Below are 20250 nucleotides of genomic sequence, written 5' to 3' on the forward strand. Positions count from 1 at the left end.
AATAATATATGATAATATAACACCGACAGGGGCCTTTCACCTGCTTAACGAATACTGTTACTTTTGATTATTATGTCTTGCAGTACTTATACTGCCCTACTCAGCCTGTCAAATCAGGTACATAAACCCTGGAGGAGCTATGTCAAGTCTCAAGGGGTTTTATTTACTTCTTTTCACTTCAACAATCAACAAAATATGTCATTTGTCCAGGGGTGTTCAAATGTTTGCATACAAGTGTATATTCTATATGTAGTCTCCAACCCAAACTGAGATAACCTGAGGACATCACTATGACACCATCAAGGGTATTTTCTCAGACTTGACATATTACACGTTAATATACAAAATAAAGCAAACAAACAAAATCAAAATACTTAACCATTTCGTAGTAACAGGAAGTGTTACTCAGATGTCAAAGTGCAATTTTGGAATGCCACAGCCAATTAAATATCACAAATAGACATCAAAATATTTGTCCTGAAATGTAATTATTTGTTTTCCTAGATCTATACAGAACTGTTTCACCACTGTTAAATGATTTCCAGGATTTATTTAAATTTCTTCCAACTGTGACTATCTCCTCCATTTCCTTGGTGCACTGAATTCTAGGAGAATTGTGTGCATCCAAAGCACATTCAGAAATATTTAATATGCACACCGTCATTTGAGTCTTAATTCATTTTGTCACTTTTCCGGTGTGACCATACTATATGCTCCAAACCTGCTTCGAATGACTTTGTAATATGGCTTTGGGATACACTGATGAGCATTTACCAAACAAGGAGGGGTTAATGAAAAGATGTTTTAGGTGGTATTATGGTAAACAATAATCTAGTGTTTTTGGGAAAATACTAGAAATTAAAAGACAGGATGTCTCAGTCTCTGCTGCTTAGAGTTCAACCATTCTTTGTCAATCCGTGTCTTGTGATGCCCAACTTTATGGAAATGCAGTACTAAATTACTGGAGTAAACCTTTAATTAATTATGTCTATCTTCTTGCAGCTATGCATTTTTATTTTATTTTGAATGCAGCACTTCAGGACAGTTTATGTGATATTTCTGTAATCAGCATTAAACCAGAAATCTTTTAGTTACCAATTACACAACGACGCTGGTCTGCAGGGCGTTTCCGCTTCTACATTTGTATCTGTTTGAACTCTGTTTGTGGCAATGCCACCTAAAAAAAATCGTGGTGGGTTTCAACCCAAGACAGAAGCATGATCACAAATCACACACACACTAACTCAATTCAAATCAGATATATTTACATTTCATCAAGGTAAAGTGGTCAGAAATACTATTACCTCTAACAAAAGAAAATTAACATCGGTTGAAAAACAAAGAACAAAAAAAATCCAGTTGTAAATATCAGTGTCTATTTGAGGTAAAACAACAATTGGCATGTTAGGACACAATCATCGTGCACAGTTCATGTACTAACAGACTGCAGAATATTAAATAAAATGATGAGTCCTCCACTAACTGTCTCCTCTTTGGTCAGTACATAAAAAGTAACAGTTCATTTGGTCTGTTAAGATCAGGTCTCGTTCTCACTGTAGTTGTTTTCCTTTATTAGTTAGATGTCTAATGACCATTACTATTCACAGCAGAAAGACAAGTGCTGACAGTCCTGCTGAAGAACCACATTTACATTCATAACAATATAAAACAAGGAGTACATGTAGTTTGATGACGACACATGATAAACAAGAACAAAGGAAAAAAACCATTAAGAGACAAACGAAGTATCCAGTAAAAACATGGATGAGAGCGTCTTGTCCGGAGTGTCCCCCTCACAATGATTTCCTACCCAGTCCAGTGGACTCCTGGTAAAGCTCCAATGATGTCTGCTTACTTTCAGCAGTGACAAACACTGCACTGTCATTTGAGGATGGCTAAAGCTGCCTCTTGGATACAAGACACAACCTGCTGGATGTCCTCTTCTGTCTGTTCGATGGTGACCACCACTCTGATACTGAGGACACACAGGTGGAGCAGTCAGACACAACACGGCAGTGCCAAGGCTAATGTCATCTGCACAAATGATTCTACTTCAACATTCTAACACCAGCATGAAAACCTGGCTCATTTTAAGCTCTCATTAACAGATATGCTTTTACAAAAGCAAAAGTAAACTATTCTCAGCTCCAAGATGATTGGACTCCTATTGGAGAGGTAAAGTGCTTTGGACCCCACTGTAAATCTTAAAAAAACAACTCACAATGTAGAGTTCCATTTATAAAAAATGGTCAGTAATTTCCTAGAACAGCTGCTCACTGTAGTTTTTAACAAACATTATTCAAACAGGATTTACAAGAGCATTTGTTGAGGACTATTTTAGTGTTTGGAGTTGGTGCTGTAGTGATTATTTTTGGCAGCTGGAAGGTGTGTGTTTGAGTCAAAAACAAATTACAGTGTGTTCGTGGTGATAAAGGACAAGATACAGTACTTGCTAGTAGGTTACATTCATTGTTGGTTTGACTCTGCACATGGGATTTGTTGATAAAGGAAAAGTGTATACTTATCTTATACAGTCACACACAGTTAGATCATTTGTGGTGCAGCCAATTGTTTTTAGAAGTCATAAAATAGAGTGAGTGGACACTGTGTGTGCAGTACAGGGGTGAGGGGTCAGGTTTTGTGTTCTGCAGTGGTAAACTACACATATGTAAAAAAGAACTACAGGAGACTCAACACAATTATACATTTTGATACACTGTATTAACGGCACAGTAAGGTAGAGTCCCTTACCTTGGTGGGGGGAGGAAGCGCTCCTCCTTATCAAGGTAGCGAGCGAGGGTCAGAGCCACACGTCCTTCCAAACACTGATACAGAAAACATGAAAACTACTGTGAGACATGAAATAACAGTCTCTGTTTAAAACTAAATTATATGTCACAAGTTGATCTACAGCTGAAGGAGAATCATAGAAAAAAAAAAAAAAAAAAAAAACATATAGCAAATATATAACTCTGGGCATGAAATGGGATTAAAAACTATAGAGAACAGCAATTATTTCCCGGGTTTTTGCTTCTTCTTATTAACCTTAAAGGCTGTGATGAGGAGTCTTGTCAAAATCAGTAAAAGAGTCATCTTGATATTGTAATACTGCTGATTAAGGATTCTTGAATAGTTTATCATAATATGAATCTCTGTGTATGTTTTAAAAAACACAGAAGGTTGGGATGAGAAAACAAAAACAACTTTATATATTTCATCATGAGCATAAGTTTAGGACTTACATAATCTACAATGGTGCGGAGCAGCTGCATGTCAGAGTCTCTGGAGCCTGAACTTCTCTCCAGCTGTAAGTGAAGAGCTGGGGCAAATGGTACTCCTACTAACTTCAGACCAGGAGTTCTGTCATACATGGATAATCAGTCAAAACAAAAATCGTGACATAACACTGACATATTCGGGAAAGCAAAACTGAAACTTTGAAAATCCTTTCAATGTAAAATGCTGTGTATCCTTAGGTGTTTCCACCAAAAGTTCCTTGAACTTCCAGGTCTCCAATAGCCAACGGTGCCAGCCTGACTACCTAAAATCAGAAATTACAAGACAATTCTGCAGCATGCAGGATAATATTTTCTGGCTATTTTTTAAAGATGTCTTGTCAAGTGAGCCCTTACTTTGCAATGACCTAACAAAATTCAAGCCCAGTCCCTCATCCACTGACTGGATATTATTTTGAAGTCTCACAATTATTAGCCTCTCATGGTAATAGCATATGTATACACAAAAGCTCTTTACATGTGTTCAAAGGAACTACTTGTAGCAAAGATGCAATTCTTCTTCAAATTCAAAGAAAATGTTATTAACATTTCATCCAATGATCTACACACAACATCGGCTGCCTTTTAACTTCACCTCCAACCCTTGTCCTAGCAACTACGGTGAGGACTGCAGGTGACAAACGGATGAAGGGTGGCACGCCTACTTTCCCAGCCCCAGGGCCTGAAATGTGATGAAGAGGTGATGATGGTAGAAGAAATGGAGGCAGCGAAGGCACCAAATATCTGAGCCAATGGGCCTGAGTAACAGTGCGAATAGCAGGTGGCAGAGTCCAAGAAAAGTTGAATCGAGGGCAATTGGACTTGGTTGTAAAGGTGGTGGAGGCATGGAGGGTGGCAGTGATGCTTAGTGAGCTGGTGCTCTTAAGTTGTAATTAATTTAGAAACTCCAAGAAATACAGAACTTCCTGGAAGGTATCAGTTGCAAAGCTGGCTCTGGACTCTCTAAGAGGATCAATATGCTCAACAAATAGTATGTGAGCACTGTCCAAGGTAAATGGACAGGTGCCTAATAAGCTGCAAAACAATCTGAGCAGGCAGCATCAACCTGTCTTGCTGGATCTCCTACTATGGTCGTGCGGCCCTTTTCGGCGTCCGCACGCACCCCAAAATTTGCGTTTGCATCGACTGTCCTTAGGTTCATAAGTTAGGTTCATAAGTATTTGGACAGTGACAATTTTTTGCCTCTGTACACCACCACAATGGATTTGGAAGGAAGCCATCAAGATGTGATTGAAGTGCAGACTTCTAGCTTTAATTCAATTAACAAAAATACCACATTAACTGTTTAGGAATTACAGCCACTCTTATACATACTCCCTCATTTTCAGAGGCTCAAAAGTAATTGGTAAAAACCAACATAATTATGACTATAAGGATTATTTTTAATACTTGGATGAAAATCCTTTGCAGCCAATGGCTACCTGAAGTCTGGAAAATATGTAAATCATCGAATGCTGAGTTTCCTCCCTTGAGATGCTCTACCAGCCCTTTATTGCAGCCGCCTTCAGTTGCCGCTTGTTTGTCGGTCTTTCCACCCTCAGTTTTGTCTTAAGGAAGTGAAAAGCATGCTCAGCTGGGTTGATGTCAGGTGACTTACTTGGCCATTGAAGAATATTCCATTTCTTTGCCTTGAGAAGCTCTTGGGTTGCTTTCGCAGTGTGTGTTTTGGGTCATTATCCATCAGTTTTGCAGTATTTGGCTGAATCTGAGCAATTAGTATAGAACTATACACTTCAGAATTCATCCTGATACTTCTATCAGCAGTCACATCATCAATAAACACCAGTGACCCAGTTCCACTGGCAGCCATAAATGCCAATGCCATAACACTGCCTCCACCATGTTTGACTGATGATGTGGTGGATTTGGATCATGAGCCGTTCCTTTCCTTCTCCATACTCTTCTCTTCCCATCATTCTGGTACTAGTTAATCTTGGTTTCATCTGTCCAAAGAATCTTGTTCCAGAAGTGGGGAGGTTTTTTTTTTTAGATGTTTTCTGGCAAAGTCTAATCTGGTCTTTCTGCTCTTGAGTGTTACCAGCTGTTTGCACCTTGTGGTAAAGCCTCTGTATTTACATTCAGGAAGGCGTCTCTTGATTGTAGACTTTAACAATGATAGGCCTACCTCCTCGAGAGTTTTCTTGACCTGGATAGATGTTGTGAAGGGGTTTTTCTTCACCAAGGAAAGAACTCTGCAGTCACCCACTTTAGTTGTCTTCTGTGGTCTTCCAGGCCTTTTGGTGTTGCTTGTAGGTTTGTTTTGTTTTTTCAGGCTAATGAGAGCCTCATTCATTTGCATCGACATTTCGTTGGTCCGCATATTGAGAGTTCACATGAAGAGCTACCAAATGCAAATTCAACACTTCAAATCAACTTCAGACCTTTTTTTCTGCTTAATTTGTCATGAAATAATGAGGGAACAGGCCACAACTGGCCATGAAACTGATGTCAGTCAATTGTCCGATTACTTTTGAGACTCTGAAAATTCCGGAACTATGTATAAAAATGGCTGTATTTCCCAGAACAATAAATGCTATATTTGTGTTAAACCCCTGGAATTAAAGCTGAAAGTCTAGACTTCAATCACATCTTGATGGCTTTGTTTCAAATCCATTATGGTGGCAAAAATACGAAAATTGTGTCACTGACCAAATACTTGCCTATCTATGTACTGTTTATTTCCAATCCTCGGTCCTATTCTTGTGAAGCTGTTTCACATACTGTTTTCTCATTGACTTTTACATGTTGTTCGGCCAAAACAACAAACAAGCTCTTCTTTTTGCTATCAGGCAATCACCAACATGTTTTCTACATGTGGAACATATTAATGTACTTCATGAAAAGAAAATGGCCTATTGCTGTGGTGACACTGAATTATTCTCTGAGAAAATAAGAACAATAAGAATAAAAGACCCTGAAAGCTAGGACAGATTACAAAAATATGAGAAAAGAAATTTTCAACAAGTAACACAAGACAAGCATGAGAAGGGTTAAATGCACTAATTAGCAGAGCCAGTATGAACGAAGAATGCCCTGCCCTTTGTTGATGAGCTAAAGATTTTTTTTACATTTGATCTGACTTGTGAGGATAATAGTGTAGACTGTGACCATGCAGCAAAGAGAAGAGTTTGCTGCAAGTCTTTCCAAACTGAAGCCAAAAAAGCCACTGCCCCATACTAAAAGCACATGTCCTTAAGGACTGTGCCCCACCAATAAAAGTAGTCTTTAGAATGTTATTCTAGTACTTGTTAAACACACAAACAGTGCCTAATCATGGAAAATGTCAATCATTAAACCTGTACCCAAAAAGCCAAGCAAGTATGTTGAATGACGTTCGACCAATAGCTGTCACTTCTGTGCTTTGTAAAACCCTGGAAAGAGTTCTAGCTAGTCATTTAAATTCCTCTGTGGCCAGGCATTTCAATTCACTTACAAAAGTTGCAGAGGTACAGATGATTCACTGCTGACTATGTTTAATATCATTACTAAACATCCTATGTATCCTAAAGGATATGCCAGAGTTTTATTTGTGGATCCTTGTTCAGCTTTTAACTCTATGAAGACAAATGTCCTTTTACAAAGACTCTTTTACAAAGGTTTATAGTGACTTCAGTCTGAGAATAGAAGAATTTCTTTCTAACTGACCACAGTCTGTATCAGTGGAAAAATGTCTGAATTGTTTAATGTTAGTAAGTGTGTTCCTCAAGGACGTGTTGTTTCTCCTGTACTGTTCTCCATATACACAAAGTAATTTATGATTAAAGATTAGTGGCTCTCAGCCGGCATTGAAAATGCTTCAAAACGCCATCTACTGTTTTAAATCATACTGAACGTTGCAAGGTCACTGCTAACATAGAGTCAACCGTTTGGGACTTATTTATGTCATGAAATTTACACAAAAAAGGGAATTTTAACGCACTCTAATCAGAGGTGGGCAGCCCACCGCCCCTAGCACCCGTCCTTGAGTGGGAGTCTGTGAAGCCAATCTCATTTTCAAATATATACTGCTTGTGCTTCTGACGGCTGTAGCAGCACCACCAGACTGCATTCTCCCCTTCAGACTCTAGTATGGACTGATAATGGTTGCAGATGGAAGCAGGTCCTTCAATAGCAACACACTGCTATGTACATTTGCAACTGGCATTTGCAGAGAGAGCTATTCTAACTACCTGCTGGGCTCTGAGAGCTCTGGCTTCGGGGTTCGGGCATTACTTGGTACTGGAGCCAACGGCTCAGGGCCACCATGGTCCTCCTCCAGTATAGGTGGCCTTGCTGTCACTAAGCAACTCCTGCTTTGTAAATATCCCCTAGTCTTAGTTACAGATGAACTTACCCCTGTAAAGCCTTGTAAACATGTTTGCACTTTTGCCTCAGGACAGCAAAAATATCTGCAAAACAGATGATGAAGATGGATGAGTAAGAACAGAACTGAAAACAGCACTACTTCTTACTAAAATATACTTCTAATCAGCAGAATTAAAGTGGAAAGCCCTCTCTCTAGTGAAACCTTGGCTCAAACAATGATCTCTCTGAAGTTGAAGTAAATAAATACCCAAAAAAATGGAAAGGTGTATAGAAATGAAACCAGTTAAAGAGCTTGTACCTGGATCCTCCTCCATAATGTTGAGAGCCTCGATGGCAGCAGCAGCCAACATGGGAGGCAGGGACGCAGAGAAACAGTAGCCCTGACCTGACAGACGCTACAAACACATAAAAGTCTTATATTGCTTTTTCCTGAATCAAAGTGGATGTCATTAGGATTATTATATTGACACTAATCACCAGAAAAAAAATATTAAAGTATAACCAGTACCTACAAACTGGCATAAACTAAAAGTAGAAAATAGAAAACAACTGACTGCACCGGATTTCTCCCCCGTCAAGTCAATATTTACTTAAGTTACCTTTGGTAGCAGTTACAGTTCATGTGGACAGGTCTGTATGAACTTTATTTCACCCCGTTTAACTGCTCAAACCTTTTCCAGTTTTACAGTGAGTGTTGGTGAACAGCTATTCTAAAGTGGACTGGACTGAGGTCTGGACCAGAACATTAACATTGTTGTTTTGAAGAAATTCTCCTATGTAGCTCTGGGTTTACAGGTGGGGTTGTTGTCTGCTGACAACTGTTCACACCTCTTTAAATCAGTATTTGGATACTTATCGAAGGGCTAGAGAGCACTCCCTCAATGAAACTGAGTTGCTACATTAAAAAAATTGGTGATAGAATTGTCCACAACTGATTACCTCAAATTAATAAACAAGCCTACTGTAAAACTAAAACAAAACTACTGTTTGCAAAGATTGCATTCGACATTTGGACATCCATTTCAACAAAATGCAGCCACTACGACGACTTCTTTGATATAATGTCAGTTAGTTTGCAGCCGAGTCCAAGTAAATGTTCAGTAAACATCCAGTAAACATTAAATAAGTGAGACCTAGCATTCTCCATCAGGTTGGGTGAGTTCGAAGTTTTGAAAAGAGGCTAGTGTTTTCACAGGTAGTTTGTCCCTCCCACCACTGCAGTAAATAATAGATTAATCCTGGATAGCTGTTGATGTAGCATGTTTCTCCTTATGAAAGTAACAGTGACGATTGTCTGACCGATGAAAATTTGGTCTGACGAGAGCATATCGACCAACCAATCGACCGGGAGACTACAGTCCAAATGAGCAGACACTTTTACAGTCATTTATACAACATGTATCAAATAAAACTCCTGTTGTATTTACCTGGTGGTCAATGACAAAGGAGCGTCCGCAGCAGAAGCCTCCGATGGAGGCCACAGCATTCTCCATGTTAGCACTGATCAGGTCAATGTCATCTATCTGCATGGAAGCCGAAATGGTTCCATGTTAACATTGCACACAAATATGCCTAAAATGTTTCCACATTTGAGAGACTAACCAACTGTACTCTGGATCCCAATGCCATGTGTGTAATCTTTTTTTGTTTATCGGAAAAGTTTATTAGAATAAATCTATTTTTCACATTATTGCAATAAATCATTATTAGAACCACTGAATTCAACTAATTTTATCAGCACAAGGACTGCTGCCAATTAGAGGAAGGCAGGAAGGTTTAGGCTAGGCTGGGAGCCTAGCATCAACAAAAAAAACAGACACTGGGCTAAACTTTGTTGTTTTATTGTTCACTTTTTAAGTACAGCTATTGACCAACTGTTGTAACTATGGCAGACCTCCCAACAAATAAATTAGTGTTACCAGAACATTTTTAAACAGCTATTTAGATTTTTTTACAATGTGAATATACAGTATTTCTGTATTTAAAGCTGAGTGCACTCACATTGACCCCAAAATGTTCTGTGACTCCTCGGCCATGCTCTCCCAACACACCGAAAGACAGGCTCTCTTCCAGAAAGATTCGCACCTTGTACTTGTACTTCAGCTCCACCTGGAGGTTACACAAGCACACAAAATGGGCAACAGAACAGAGATATCTGGAAATATGACAGCCCTGGAGTAATCATGTCATACTACACACATCTCCGATGTTTGTGATAGGACAGTACTTCACAGTACAGTAGGATGATGACCAAAAACATACTATGACGGCAGCCCAAGAGCTTTTCAAGGCAGAAATTGAATATTCTTCAATGGCCATGTCAGTCACCTGACCTCAGCCCAGTTGATTACTGAAGACAAAACTTAGGAGAGAAAGAAGAACAAAACAAGCGGCAACTGAAGGTGGCTGCAGTAAAGGCCTGGAAAAGCATCTGAAGGGAGGAAACTCAGCATTTGGTGATGTCCATGGGTTCCAGACTTCAGGTAGTCATTGACTGCAAAGGATTTTCTCCAAGTATTTAAAATAATCCTCATATTTATAATAATTTCGGTTTATCCTTTTAGTTTTGAGCCTCTGAAGATGAGGGACTATGTAAAAAAATAGCTGTAATTCCTAAATGGTTAATGTGATATCTTTGTTAAACCTCTTGAAATAAAGCTGAGAGTCTCCACTTCAATCACATCTTGGTAACTTAATTTCAAATCCATTGTGGTGGTGTACAGAGGCAAAATTACAAAAATTGTCACTGTCCATATACTTATTTACCTAACTGTATCTACTGTACACAATAAACGCTTACTATGGAAAGGCTCACTGTTAGACCTCTGTAAAGCTGTCTCATACTGCTGATTGCAGTTGTCTTTATAATTGTGATTGTAACAGTAATGACTTTCTGCACTGCTGGAGCAATAGTTACAAACCAATAATTAAGTAATGTGGCAAGGGGGATGTATAAGTGTAGAACTACTCCAGAAAGGACAGAGGTATACAGTATATGCTGTTTCAAAGTTTGGGTTTTACCAGGTGTACCACCTGATTTCTCAGTTAAATCGATTACACTGATGATGTCAGAAGAAAAACTGTTGTAAGATGCAGTCAATATCATGTAAACAACTTTAGTTCCTTGCTTTTAACCCAGTCTTTGTATCTGCTACTGGAAAAGGATACTTCAGATGAGCTGTCAGTTAGATGTTTGAATTTGTTACATAATGTTAAATGTTCATACGCAGCACTGTTGGGTCTTTTTGAATGTTCATTGCATCTGTAAATAAAGCATGTTCACTTTTGCCTGTAATTAGAGTTACAACCAGGGGAAACTGTGTTAAAAAAAAAAAAAACATGTCATCTCACACCAAACACATGAAATCTGTGGTCACAACACCCCTGCAACACTGACTGAAAGGCACTTAAGATACTTGAATCAACCGATGAACCCTTCCTTTACCTGAGTAAGACCATTTGTGGTTGAAACATTGTCATGTTGTTTGTGCAGATTGTTAAACGACACTTTCACTTCTTGAGTGCAAGTGTCTTGAGTGAAAGTATATTCACTTCTTCAATGTGCGTATGCCTCTTAATAATCACGGAATCATGGGCCCTTTGACAGCACTTACTAAGGAATAACAAGGCTGGCCAGTGAATGAATCAAGGAGATTAAGTTTATCATGGAGTATAATTAACAGCCTTTGTGGTCCACTAGTTTTCTATTTACCAGTTTGGGGAGAGGACAAATATCTGCAGTGTTGATGTACAGCCCCTCGACTACAATGAACTTCCGGGTCACTCGAGCTTTACGAGGATTCTGCAACAAAAACAAAAGTATGTTAGTATATGAGACTTCGATAAGAAAGACAGTAATACACACAATATTCATTAAACAGAGTGAAAACAGGGTTATAAAAATCTGCAGTTCAATCACTCAGGAGTACATTTATAAACATGAAAACACAGGGCATATTGTGACACCCACCCCCAATAATTCTTTTCGCAAACTAAGCAACCCTGTACTAACCCTCTGGTCCTCCAGCTCCTGCTCCTTGAGCAGCCTCTCCAGATCCTCCATGTCGTTGTGTTTGAAGTATTTGATAAAGCTGCGGGACGCTTGAAGACCCTTCTGGATGGAGAAACAGGCTGCTTCATCCCTGAACAGACAATCAGGGACACAACACAAAACTATGGGACACAAATCATAAACGTACAGGCTGCAGATGGTATGTGTGTTTGTCTGTGCTGGACCTCTTGACAAACTAACCTGACTGACAGTAATTGTATAGGGTGTATTTTAGATTTATACAAGTTAGCAGAGACAATACTTACACAAAGATAATGTCCCCCCTCTTGGAGTAGGCAGGGATTGCACTAGCAATGGTTGCAAAGCCATATGAGTAGATGATGGCCTCTTCTGTTTTCATGAATCTGGCAAGACGACTCTCCAGCTCCAGGTGAACATCTTGGGGAGGGAAACAAGATAGTAGTTGACATTAAAAAGTTCATTTGCATTTACTACAACAGAACATATTGAGGCTTGCAGAGAATACAGTGGCTTCTTTCAAGGGAAAACTAAACCTGATTTAATGAGGACATAACGAAGATTTTTGACAAACTGTTCTTCACCAATATCTGACAGCAGTACTGTTTCTTATCTTTATGAATCAATAAAACATTTAATGATGATTCCTTAATATTAAAAGTTTGTATCATTTCTGATTTTGTAGTGGGTGTGGTAAAACCGTGGCGGTACACCAGAGAGGGTTCTGTGTAGGGAAAACACTGCCTTGCAAGACAAGACTTAACAGCATTATGCTTTGGAAAGTATTTGCTTGACTGAGAGGGGCCTCAGCCTATCTTTGCCAGCCTTGGTGGTTGCCACTGGCTCGCCCAGTCTCAGCTCTACCCAGGCTCCATCCTTCTGACAGATACTGAAGCCAGAATATCCAAATTTGAACAAACCTTTAGAAACATATGCTTAACAGCTTCTGTGTTTTCTACAGTCTATTAAATTATCTCAGTATTAGATGGTAGAATGTTAACAGAAGATGAAAATCAGAGAAGAATCTTTTAACTCACCGAAGGTTCCATAGAAGCCTCTTGGACCACACGTGCCCACACCATATTTCTTCAGTGATGCCAAAGCCTTTTGCTGTCATGAGGAGGAAACAAGAAGAATTAAATGAAGAAACTATTCAAATAATAATTTCTTCTGGCAGTTGAGTCCAGTTCGAAGCAGCTCCATTCTATTGTGAATGTTTCTGGGCTAATTACTCCAGTATGACTAAATCTAGACTTTTTTTCACCAATGAGCAAGGCAAGAACATTATTGTCCAAGACACTTCATTGGGAAGCGAAACTAGTCCGACATCATCGGATCTAAGTAACCTATATGTCCAATTTAAGAAACTACTGGAAAAAGGATAAGAAATTAGATCTACACACTATAACACTGTCGGATTACTGGAGAGTGGAGATGGTCCCTCGTGGACTACGAATAAAAAAGTTTCCATCACTTGGCCATGACAATCTGGACTTTAAGGTAAAATGGGAAGCCATCTTGAACAAATACTCACTTGATTTGATTCTGCTTTTAATTGAGGAAGCCAAAAAACAAAGGGCACAACTACAAAATGAATTTGATTAACTTTAAATGAAAATTTAATAATTAAACACCAATGAGGAATAAAAGCCACTTGAAACAAAATTATGAGAGGACATTTAGATGCTTTGTAATGCTCTAAAAAAGTCCAAATTGAATACATTCAAGCGGGATTTGGCTGACTATCAGAAGGGCATGGTCTACTCATGGTCTCAAACAACCACGCTCCACGTACAAAACAGCGGACACGCTCAGTCTCCTTCAATTTGCCCAGTAGAAGCAAGGACGAACACACCACTGATGGCTCCAATATAGAGACGGGACATAAAAGACAATACCGGTGCAAGACACAGCTGGGGAGTAGGAAAAACAAGCAAGGCCCCCCGTCAGAATCAGGGAGTCCTGCAAACCACCAGACACACAACCAGACAGGACAGGACTCTTGCTGTCCCGAGGTCCTAGTATTGCAACCACGAACAATGCAAATGTGTATAACTTATTTGCTTGTTTACATTGTATGTATTCTGTTCATTGAAACTAACAGAATGCAATGACTAGGTGTGAGGTCTGTTCCATACATTGGAGCTTAACATTGTTTCATTCTCCTTTTCTCTTAATTATTGAACATTATTGTTTAATAGTATTTTTTGGGCATTTTTGGGATTTGCTATATATTGATTTAATTTAAAATACTTGTTTCTAATATGTTACATTGTACTTCTTCACTTACGGCAAAAGAAAATACTTTTATGCCATATTATAAATTTTGACTTCTGTTACATATAGGGTGCCAATCCTTGTAATTTAGTGCCCTCTATTGGCTATGTACTAGGCCAAACCCTTTAGCAGAATGTCACCTAGGGCTGGTATGTTATGCACATTGATTATGTATTTTTCGGACCCTGATGAAGACCTACAGTCGAGGAATAAATCAATAACATTATTTCACATGAAGATGGAGTGTCTTAGTTTTTCTTTTCCACGGTTGTCTGTATTATTCAATAAAACAGGTAGTAATGGCCTAAATGGTAAATACTGACCTTAACCCGCTCATTGTCGAGGAGACCGAGGAAGTTAAATGATGCAAAGTTAATGCACTCTTTTCCATTGATTATGATTTTGTGGCTGGGAGGTCTGTAATGGAAAACAATGTGTTTAAATGATTAGATTAACACACTAACAGCGTATAGAATTCAGAGCACAAAACAACATCTAGTTACTTTGTAAGAACCAGACCAGTGTTGTGCATTTTTAGTTCAATTAAATACATGCAGTACATGCTGATCATTCACCACCACTGTGCTGTGTACAACTTTCGGTCTATTTTTCCTAATTTCCAGGCAGCCACTGGTTCTACATTCAGTTCTTTGAGGGATTAACATCTACTTCCTGAGTCACAGAACTTGCTAAAGTTGGGTAAATCATTACAGTGAGCAACATGTCTACTTTTATTGTTGTCAAGGTTGCATTACCTTGTTGCATGATGATGTTGTTAAGTTTCAAAGAAATCAAAGAAACTGAATGATGAGCGAAAGATAACACAATGTAAAGAACGTATCAAACCGAGTGTTAAAGCTTATTCTTGCGCTTGAAAAAAGTAGCTTGACAAGAAACAACCCATGAGATGTGGCTAAGTCAAGATAAGCTCCAAAAAGCACTTCTGTGTTTTTTGGACCTTATCTTGACTTAAAAATTTTTTGACAAATTCCATATGAATTGTTGGGAGTTAGCTATGACATGTAGGAACACTGGTAAGGTTAATGCTGGGCAGAAAAGCATGTGGCAAACACAGACAGAGCACAGAGCAAAATATCTGAGTGTCTGGAGTATGTGTCTCTCATTTAGTTGGGTTCGTTTGACCCCGTCAGAACAGTACTATTTAAACACAGGTGGCAGATAATAACAGCATAGAGGCAGAGTGGAATGAGTGTCATTTTAACAGCTGATAAGAAGTTGTTCTTACTGTGTAAGACAGAGACAGAATAAACCAATGCATTCTTTTTTTTGAGTCCGATCAATTTTGTTAAGGAATCCTTAATACTTGTTTTCTAAGATTTGTGTCACAGATATGTAGTGAGCAGGACATTTTACTGGTGGTTCTCTCTAGTGGACAATCTATATAATGGACACAATGTTTCTAATGAATCACATTTACTGTTATTATACATTGGTACTGATATATTTTTGAAAAGCTATATACAGCCGATAATGTCAGCTGTGTCAGTTGATCAGTCAGGCTCTAGTTGGTGAGCCTAGCAAAAAAAGTAGACAATAAACCTGGAAAAACTACCCAATATCACCACTCTACTAAATTTGTTATTTTAATAACAGAAAATGTTGAAAAATTCTTAATTTCAATCTGGATCCATATCTACATTAAAATACACATGGTGATGGAGTGTTTGTTCTGACTGCTGGCAGCCATGATTTTTGGAGACTACCTTGTTTGTGCAGATTTAATCTAAATTTGGACGCAGCTGACAAGTGTGAAACCCCTTAACATTAATTTTTTCCCCCTTAATTTCCTATTTTAAACAGGAGTAAGTAGTAGCTTCAAGGCTGTTATATCATCTTCTTCCACTCTGTATGACTGCATATTGTGTATCATGTTGTTGCAGTTTCTTCGTCGAAGCTACAAGATGTTTACACTGAGTGAGGTATTCAAACCCAAGACTCAATGTTTTTATGTCTGCAGCAGCATTTACACACAAAATTCAGCCTGACAAACTACACATAAATAAGATAGAATTAAAATATATTGCACAAATTTACCATATTTACTTTGGGACTTCTATTTTTCTATTTTCAGTGTGTAATTTCCTTTATATAGTGAGACTTGATATTGCTCTCAAATTGCCAGTGTAAATTCTGTTCAGAACCATTCAGATAAATATTGCATTGCAGGGTCATCTCATATTGCATTTTATCCTCTTGTAGGCCAAGCGCAATCACAGAGAACACTCCCCGTGAGCTGGCTGTGAACACACTTGGATGGACCCTTATCCCTTTTGGACACTTGGTTTCAGCCAATATTTAAAAGCAGTAAGAAAAGCAGTGAGATTTCCTGTGGGTTTTACCCGGTGACAACATCATAGCTGAGGGAGGGATGGTCTTTGGATACAGGAGGAACAAGAGGCTCTGGCTGCCACTCCTCAATCAGGTCTTCCTTTTCCTGTAACGTGGGACCCACATGACAGATGTTTGGTGACACATATACATGCGCAATGCTGTATGTTTTTCACTGCACTATGCTGACTTTACCTTCTCTGTCAGTTTATAGGTCTCATGAAGTTTGTAGGTCTTAGAGAACAGAAGTCTGATGATCCACAGTATGAGTATCCCCTCCAGAATCAGGTGATAAGCAGGAGCCTGAGATAGACAGGGACAGGATTATTTTGGTGTGGTGAGTGGTGAATGGGTGTGGACTCAGATGGAAAAAACAGACCCAAGATTCCACAAAAATATATTGGTACAGATGTCTTTTAGGGCCATTTGATAGCCAGCATGTGTTGAACATTCCGACAGACAGTCTCAGCAGGTGAAACCTCCATTCAGTCCTCTCCTCCATCTCAAATTTCCCCCAATCATTATTGTATTTTAAATACACACACAGTTTGACTGCTCTCATTGAATTATTTTTCTGTTTCTGTTGTGAAACAACTGAATGAGCATAGACAGTGATTTAATTGGAGCTCACTGATGCTAACGTTACCTGCTAACCAGGCAAACCTGAACTCCTGCACTTTTGTGCCGAGACGATTGTTACTGTAGATCACTTTTATGACCATAGACCCTGTCCGAGCAGGAGTATACCATTCTTACTATATTTTATAAATGTATTTAATCCAATGTGGATAATGAGCAGGAAAAGTTCTGGTTTCAGGTATAGAAAAATCCTGGCTTAGTGTGGATATAGTATTTGTTTTAAATGATGAGCTTAACTGCTGGCATACAAACCAGTGTCTGATAGCAAACACTCTCTGCAAGAGTAATCCACCGGTACACTTAAACGGTGCTCTTGGCTTCAGGATGTTTTTCAGGAAGGCCCGTTTTTTCCCTGCTAAAAAGGCCTCAACAGGGAAAACTTGTGCACCTACTGGATAATGTAACTGACTTATTGTTGTTCCCTTTTTACTAGGTGTTTAGTAACTGGGAGGAAGATCATGCCATCTCATCATGCTTTATGTCACCTGCCAAAGATCCTCCTAGCAGGTCAGCAGTACTTCTGTTCCGGTATCCAACTCTAACCTATCAATATATACAGAAATGACCACTAACAACGAGTCATTTTCCTGTCATTTTTGTGTCAATAAACAGACTGGTAAGAAAAGATGTGTTTTCAATGAATTGAGCACAATAAATTGCTACAGTTTTCTTGCCTTATATAGCATTATGGGCCACAATCTAACCACAGTCCATGCTCATTCGGTTGTTTGACAACAGAAACTGAAAACGAACCGAATGAGAGCAGTTCCAACAGTTTGTGTACGCACGTGTTCATTACAATACCAGTGTAGGAGGAGAGGACGGTCTGGTGTACTAGTCACCCCGGCTGTCAGCAGTTTCTTGACGTCTGAACTAAGGAGGAACATTAATAGGTTTATCAATTTTTCCCCTGATAATGTGTTCCGGTGTGCTCGAAGACCTTTAGCAAAACGCCCGAAAAGACGTAGTGTTAAAAATTTTCAGATTTAGCTGGCTTAGAGTGGATGTAGATAGCTAGCGGGCTCGCTAGCGCACGCCCACATTAACTCTCGGTAGCCTAGAGTACTGTGACAACTTGACAGATTTTCCACAAGGTCCTCCGTCGCTAACAGTAAGGATTTATAAATCCGTGATGAAAACTGACAGTGAAATAAACAAGTTTTCACTTTCAGGGAGTGCTATTGGCCGATTGCATCGGAGTTGGGTGGTCGCTTCCCAGATTTCCTCAGACAATATGACTGACAGCTTACTGGACCTATAGCAGAGCAGTAAAGAGAATTCCCCTGGATCGTTTGTCCATTTACCTTAATGGCCAAACAGAAAAACTCAGAAGTGCACAAACTGCGATTCGCAAACAAAAGACACCCAATACAAGTTGTGATTTTAGATGCAAATCACATTTCTTTAAATTTCCCATTGTAGCTCTTTTTCATATTTTTTAATTAAAGCAATTTTGGGTTGCAGTTTGTTGGCTGGTTTGCGATTCCACATTTCCTTGTGCTTTTATTAACAGTGGAAAGTAACGCCATACAGGTATTAAATTCAAATTCAGAGGTGCCTTACTGGCATGAAAGTTTCAAAAACAATGTTGACAAAGCATCAAAATCCAACTTAGCAGCTGATTGGCCTCGAGAGTCTGTCAAACAAGTTCCCTAGGCCAGGGATACTTCCTGACTGAGAAGTTTCCAATGAACAGCCTCGGACAAAATCAGAATCAACAACGTGTAAGTAAACATACGAGGAATTTACTTGCAAAAGTCAGCAAATAATTCGACAGAGTTGTGGAGAGGAGAATTTTACCTCATAAAAGGCTTGCACCATTTCCACCAACACCCATTGCTGTCCAGACGCCATGTTTAGCTTCCTTGTGTAACGTCATCAGTAACGCTGCATTTAGGTTCTACAAGAAAAACAGTAGATCTGAGCGTCCATCCATAAAATACAATCCACCCACAGCTTCCATCATGTAAATACTACTACTCTGTCGATTGCAGTTTGAAAATTGCAATCAAAAATCGAAAATAAAATATAATACATAAAGGATTACAATAAATAAATAAGAATAAAAGTGAAGATTAAGAGTATGGATCTAGTCATTTTGGCAAATTATATAAACAAATTAAATTATATTTAATTGTACAACGAAACGAAATATTTACACATAGATGGATAGTTAATGAATAAATATGTCTTAATTAGAATAATAAATAACTCCACAAAACAACATTCTGTACTTTGCTGCATCAACTGGTTCTGCAATTACTTTTAACCATTTTCAATTAGCCAAACTGTTATTGTTTCCAAAGTGTGCATGGTAGCCTTGTTGTAGCGAAACCTGCCAGCCCTGAATGAGGAATCATTGTGTCTTCCTCATCGCCCCCAACCGAGGTGGTCTTGAGCAAGGATCTTTAGACCCTATGTGTTCTAGCGGAGCTGCTCAGCAGCCAACAGATTGCACGGCTTCCAGGTGGAAATGTATGAGCATTCATGTTCAGCAACCCCATGTAAATGTCACTCTGATTGAGTGACTGTAGTGAAATACAGTGATCACGTCTGTCCGGGTCAACTTGATTAAGCGGATGATTATCATAACCGATTTTTTTCCTTTTCCTTATTTCTCATACAGATTACCATCTAATTATTATTTGTATATTGATTACATTATATAAAGTGATGAAACAGACTGTTTCACTGTTTACTGTTTTTGAAATAAATTCAAATGCGCCGTGGCCCTGTCCTGCTTCAAGCCCAGTCTAAACGGTCGGAGTGGAAGTATTACACTCCAATCAGGTAACACACCTGCTGCTGTGAGAGAGCGGGAAGTACGCACTGTAAAAGTCCCAAAACACTAGCAGAGCAGGAATAACTCGCATAGAATGCACACAAACACCAAATGAACTTACTTTGGGAGAGCAGGCAGGCACGGTGGTTACACACTGTCGCAGTCCAAAAACCTCGTACAGATAAGTTAGAAGAGAGCATAAGCAGTTTTAAATTCATTTTCCATACGTTGTCATTGTCATGTTTGAAGAAGACCCAAAATGAAGACTGTAAGCGGACTACTTCACTACTATAAACTAATCATTCAAACAGCATTTGTGTAGGAATGCCCAAAGGTTTTTGTCCCAAGCTTTTGATCCATATAAGTGGTTGATCACTGTAACAGTGATCAGTATGAGCAGTTTCAACTGTAGTTGATTTCTGCAGGAATCAAGGAATATATTGTGGAGGTTAGTGGGCCCTAAATGAAGAGCCATAGCCAGGATTTAGAAATATCAAGGTCATGAGTCCTTCCACCCACAATGCACGCCAAATACATATATTTTTTCATTTAACTGTTCAATTATATTTTCT

At 38.9% G+C, this 20250-nt stretch overlaps 1 protein-coding gene across 2 annotated transcripts; it reads right to left on the reverse strand.

Moving 5' to 3' along the window:
* Positions 1-1121: 1121 nt before the first annotated feature.
* sptlc1 (serine palmitoyltransferase, long chain base subunit 1) lies at positions 1122-18815 on the reverse strand. Of its 2 annotated transcripts, none has more exons than XM_040157645.1 (15): positions 17685-18066; positions 16453-16560; positions 16269-16363; positions 14232-14325; positions 12669-12741; positions 11919-12051; positions 11614-11743; positions 11314-11403; positions 9603-9710; positions 9029-9124; positions 7900-7996; positions 7630-7684; positions 3243-3360; positions 2752-2825; positions 1122-1975 (listed from the first exon to the last, which is right to left on the reverse strand). In XM_040157645.1, the coding sequence occupies exons 1-15, from the start codon at positions 17781-17783 to the stop codon at positions 1882-1884; spliced, it is 1464 nt and encodes a 487-aa protein (XP_040013579.1). In that variant the 5' UTR covers positions 17784-18066; the 3' UTR covers positions 1122-1881. The 2 variants fall into 2 exon arrangements, with proteins under 2 accessions (XP_040013579.1, XP_040013580.1); XM_040157646.1 differs by lacking the exon at positions 17685-18066 and adding an exon at positions 18697-18815 and having other exon boundaries at positions 1127-1975.
* Between the last annotated feature and the right edge of the window lie 1435 nt (positions 18816-20250).

This window comes from Xiphias gladius, chromosome 20, assembly GCF_016859285.1.
Source record: "Xiphias gladius isolate SHS-SW01 ecotype Sanya breed wild chromosome 20, ASM1685928v1, whole genome shotgun sequence".
NCBI lineage: Eukaryota > Metazoa > Chordata > Actinopteri > Istiophoriformes > Xiphiidae > Xiphias > Xiphias gladius.